Here is a 5,587-nt window from a genome sequence, read left to right on the forward strand (position 1 = left end):
TCCTCCTGTCCCACTATCATGCTCAGTCCCCACCAGGATTTCAGCACTTCCTCTTTGTTACATTCCCCTTGATCATGCCCTACCAGGTACAAAGCCATCTTTCAAGAAGAATTTAAATCTACAAATATTGAATCTAGAAATATAAAAATTGATATATGTAGCCCTTGGATAGTTGGGAGTGGGGCTGAGGGTGTACGTGTGTGTATGTAGACAGAGAGCATGGGTACTCAACAAAGCAAATAGGGTAAAATGTTAATATTTGCATCTAGGTAAAGGGTATATAGGTGTTCTTTGTACTGTTCTTATGCTTTCAGCTTTTCTGTAGGCTTGAAAATGTTAATTAATAATCAAAGGGACTAAGATAATAAATGTTGAATCATTATAATGAATATTTCTTCTGATACCTATCCTTAAATATAACTAGCTGCTGTTCTATTTTTTCATTATTTGGGCACACTCTGTTTTCCACCTCCAATCCAGACTGGATTCCAACACATTGAACTCACAGGTATAGGAATGAAACAACCGATTCTTTTCTGCACAAGGATCAGATGTGGGAATTCATGTGCCATGATTCTGGCGTCTCAAGCAGTCATTTTCTATTAACCATTCGGGCAAATTCTCTGTGATCTCTTATCACCATGAGCTGTCTTTCTTTCATTTCTGTGCTACACAGTGAGAAATTCTCACTACTAGTATCTGCAATCAAGTTATTATAAATGGCACATTTATTCAGTAAGTAGATGCCAGTGGAGGTCATTATGATGATTTAATCTATCAATAGCAAACTACAACAGATACCATCTTGGAAATCCTCATTACTCCAGAGTTGACACAAACAATACGGTATGTGGTGTGTTTTTGTGAAAAAATTGCAAGCATGCCATCAATAACAGAAGCTCATCACATGTTCCAGTCAAAAGAAGGTAATTTATTATTATTATCATCATCATTAGCACAAAACTAAATCCACTACTAAAACAAAAAAGACACCATAAAGCACGTGACTTGCTGACAGTGTCAATAACATTATCTTCATGTACAAGGGACAGCACCCTGAGGATATAGGCCATATCACAGTTTAATCATCAATTCAATAATTCAATCAACAGATAGTGAGCACCTAGGCACAATGGAAGATTTAAAAATGCATACAAGAATCCCTGCTTTCTCGGAGTTTTTGTCTAGTAGTAGGAGGTAATAAAAAACACCAAGAGTACAGGTCCACATGAAATCAGTGCCCTAAGAGATATTTGGATCACTAGGGGAGTAGGGCATCACATTAATTACTGTAGATTAATATCACATTCAGTTGGGGGAATCAGAAGAGGCTCCACAGACAATGTGGTATCTGAGCTCAGCCTTGAGGCCCTGGGTGGATTTGGGCAGACAACATATGGAGAAGGGCATTGTAGGCAGGGAGAATAATGTGGGCCAGAGTGGCATGCTTCGGGAGAGAACAATAATCCAATTTGGCTAGTATATGAGGTTTGTGCAGTGGGAATGGGGTGGTCAAAAGCTAATAAAAGTTATATAAACAACAACCCAAAAAACCCCCACATTCAGTGCCATAGAAACAATTATGGCTCTTAGAAACCCTATAGGACATTGTAGAACTGTGCCCATGGGTTTTCCAGACTGTAACTTTCTTTCATGAATAGAAAGCCCCGTCTGTCTTCTACAGAGTGGCTGTGGTTCCAAACTTCTGACCTTGTGGTTAGCAGCCCAGTGTATAACCCACTATGCCACCGGGAATCCTCCAAAAGTCACATAATCTGCAATCTATAGCTTGGTAACTGTATCTACCCACAGCAATAAAAGTTGCAATTACTTGTGAAAAGATAGGATCCTTTCATTTCCAGATCCCTTAGGGAAAAACAAGTGGTTTCTAGGCAATGTTATCACTTTGCTCTAACAAATGTCCTAGCAGATAAAGCCAAGCAACTTATAGATTTTCCTTGTTTGCATCCAAGTAAATCACTTCCTCAAGGTCTTTATTCTTTCCATCCAGAGACCATGCCTCTTTCCACTCCCGTCTTTAGTTCCACCAGTTTTTGTGGCCTGTGTTCAGTTTATGCACCGCTCTCAAGTGGATTTCTATACACAATGACCCTGTAAGATAGAGTAGAACTTCTGCTTAGTGTTTCCAGGACTGCAATCTTTAGCAGCCCATTGGGCCAAGAGGGCTCCTTCTGATCAGTTTAGGAAAGTCCAATTTATGATTTCCAGCCATAGTGGTACCTTTGAAACTAGGACCCACAGTCTTGTAAAGTGGGGTGGTGGTGGTCATGGTGGTAGGGGTCCTAAACAACGTCATGGAAATGTTGTCATCTGAGCAGTTTTATGGAGTTTCTCATCATAAGGCTCAAGGGAAGCTCTTTGAAACTGGAGTTTCTGGTCCTCCATTTGGTTTAGTTTAGAGGGCAATTCAAGGGACCCAGAACTTTCAGGACTTGATTAAGGTCATTCTTTGAAGTTTCCTCTCATTCTCGAGATATCCCTAAAAGTAGTGATATTTCAACTGGGTTACAGTTTTTTAAAGGCCTGCAGAGTGTGAGGCTACTGAAGCTGTAGATAGACTTGGGTGAGTTTTTCTTTCTGTCCAAGGAATCGTGTTGGATTTTGTTTGTGTCCAACAGGCTGGTAGTTGGGAACATCAGCCATGCAGTGACGGCTCACAGATGGCTGTCTTAGGTACCCAAGCCAAAGAAGAAAGCTACATAGAACCAACCCCAAATGCCCTGCCCACCCTTTCAGCAGTGGTCAGTCTCTGAACTCTTTCCTGGTGTAGAACTTCCTCTGTAGGAAGTCATGGATTGCAGTTGTGATGCCCCAGGTCACACTGGACCTTAGGATGACCAGGGAACCCCCACGGTAGATCAGGGACATCTTTCGGCCCCGAGTATCCCATACCTCCTTGACAGAGGCCCATAGGCTAGGCATGTCCTGCCAGCCAATATGGGACTGCATATTGGCCACAAGCACGATCAGAGGATACAGAACTAGGCAGGTGATTGTTCCATTGACGCTACCTGACACCAAAGCAGGAACCCAGTGGGGCAGACCTTGTTCTTCCAGGCCTTCCTTGATGGGGTCCTTGAAGGAGAAGTATAGAGCACTCCCCAGGCTGTTCCTGGCAAGGACAGGCCAGAAACCCCGATAGTAGCCCCGTGACAGCCGCCCCCAAAACCCATAAGAGTTGAATTCTTTGAGGATGCTGAAGGTGCTAGGAAAGCGGGCTTGCTTGCGACCATCCTGAAGCACATTCTGCACCCTTTCAAAGGGGCTGAGCGCCACAGCCTCGACCACACCAGACATGAGCCCTGCTTCCCAGCGTTGCCCCAGGGAGTGAGGCCCAACGGGGGAGAGCAAGCTCAGCAGGCTATCATAGGTCCCAAAGAGTAGAGTCCCTTGCAATGTCTTGGAGAGAAGAGGCGGGTAGATTCCCCGGTAGAAGTATCGGGGGCCTTCATGCCAAAGCTGTCTCACAGCCTCAGACACTGCCACAGCATGGATCTGTTGCCGAAACACGACCTTATAAACAGGAAAAGTCAGAAAAGTTGACATAAAGTTGGAAATAGCCCCAAGGGCATAGGCCTGAGAGGGCCAGAGTTTCTTTCCTGGAGTCTCTGCTCTCGTCCTGTGCTGGAGCTCCTTCCCAGAAGATTGGTTCTGTTCTCCCATACTGAAGACAACTGGGAGCAAATGGAGGAAACTGGCAAGAATGGAAAAGGAGATGTTAGGTCGGGCATTTAATTCTGTTGATAAGCGTTTTCAATGCTTAGGGGAAAAGGAGTTCCAAGCAATTCAGTTCTAAGGAAACTCTTTGGGCCAGGTTCTTAAAAATCGGCCCAGCCTTAAGAACAAAAGAACTCATCACATTTAAATAATGGTGGTTGAGATACAATGTGGTAGGTGAAAGGAGCACAGAGATGTGTGGGGAGGGGAAGGAGGTGGGAACATACATGCCGACCTGGGGGAATTCACACCAGAAATGACAGGGACAGGAAGTCTGGTAGGACCTACAGACCTAAAGCTTTCACACAGAAACCTCAGCTGTGCTGTCTGCCCTAGAGATTATACAGGTTAAGTCCCAGAGGAGGGTGCTAACATTCTAACATGTTAGCCTTCGATGGGCCACTCAGTCAGGACACAGAGGGTACAGCTGAGTCCCTGAGGAAGGGGTAGAAGTCAGAAGCTGTGAGGAGCCAGCTACAGCCTTCCCCAGGCTGCCCCTCCCACAACTGGACTTGAAGGGCTTCTCCTTCCACAATCACTTGCATTGGCTCTTGCTCCCAGGCTCTTGCTCCTGCTCCATTCAAAGCCCCTCAATCTAGCCTTACTACCACACGCTCCCCTGGAACCACATTTCATGAAGGAGGTGGAGTCATAGCCTTCTCCCTTTCTGCTCTGCCCCACCCCAACATTTGCAGTTCCACTCAAGCTCCTAGATTCCCAGGGCCCTCAAAATCCCTCAGCTCATGGCTCAGACTGCTGACCTTATGGTTAGCAGACCCCCATAAGCCACCACACCACCAGAGCTCCTGCCCCAAGTCTTACCTGCACGTAAATAATGATGGCTTGTGAGTTACATATCTGTCCCCTCTTCTGCCTCAGAATGCAATCATGCTCTACTTCCTGCCCATCTTTTCCTGAGCATGCTGTCAACACATGTTCACTGACTGCACAGGGCAGGCTAATGGAGCAGAAAGAAAATGACCAGCACCTGGGGGACGAGCATTCTAAGTGGCAGTTCTGCTATCACTGTCCTGTGTGGCCTTTAGAAAGGTATGGACCAGATTGCAGCCCCTTTGCCTCAGTTGTGAAATGAGCAGACAGGACAAAATGCTTTCGAGGCATTCTTCTACTGTGCAGGATCACAGCAGGTGTCAGAACAGTTGGGCCAATATTCAGCAGGGCGTTTGCAGCCCAGATTCCTTCTGCCATTTTTAGCAAATCATTTTTAGGAATTAAAGGTGAACAACACTTAAAAATCACTTTCCCTATTGAATTGAATTCATCATTCTAAAGGCATATTTTAGAAATCCAATTCTTTGTATTTGATTGTGGGGGGCACTTTTCTCTGATATATATATTTCTGGTGTTTTCGTAAAGATGCTAAATTCTGGGGACACATAGATGGGAGAGGTTAGATTCTGCCTCTGCCACTTATTTGGGCTTCCTTATTGACTTGACTCTGTGACCTTTGGTTTTGTGTTCTTAGCTACAGAAGAGGGACCAGAAGACCTACCTAAAAAGTTTCCGATGCATAAGAGTAAAATTATACCAAGTGGTTGAGCATCCCTGGCATGGTGCCCTTCATTAAAAACAAACCAAAAGAGGTTATAAAAAAAATAACCACCCCCACAAACACACAGAAGCAACCCAAGAAAACAAGATGCTTCCCACCTTCATTTCTGTCTCCTGGGGGACTAGAAATACTGGTGGTACAAATACATGCTCCTGGCACCTACAGGCTACTCTCAGGCCATTCACAAAGCAGTTGAAGGGCCTTTGTTAGTTCCTGCGGGAGGCAGAGACCTATTTTTTGTGATGCAAAGAGGCTATATAAACAATCCTGGAGAGA

At 44.9% G+C, this 5,587-nt stretch overlaps 1 protein-coding gene across 1 annotated transcript in view; it reads right to left on the reverse strand.

The window, feature by feature from the left end:
• Nucleotides 1–1,677: 1,677 nt before the first annotated feature.
• The window catches only part of SLC25A53 (solute carrier family 25 member 53), a 9,883-nt gene continuing 5,973 nt past the window's right edge, over nt 1,678–5,587 (reverse strand). The window contains exon 2 of the mRNA XM_004717728.2: nt 1,678–3,715. Coding sequence (XP_004717785.1) covers nt 2,764–3,684 — 921 coding nt within the window. The 5' untranslated portion in view covers nt 3,685–3,715 and the 3' untranslated portion in view covers nt 1,678–2,763. The remainder of the gene's footprint in view (nt 3,716–5,587) is intronic.

Source organism: Echinops telfairi, unplaced genomic scaffold (assembly GCF_000313985.2).
Source record: "Echinops telfairi isolate 266 unplaced genomic scaffold, ASM31398v2 ScPeMD7_47;HRSCAF=170, whole genome shotgun sequence".
NCBI lineage: Eukaryota > Metazoa > Chordata > Mammalia > Afrosoricida > Tenrecidae > Echinops > Echinops telfairi.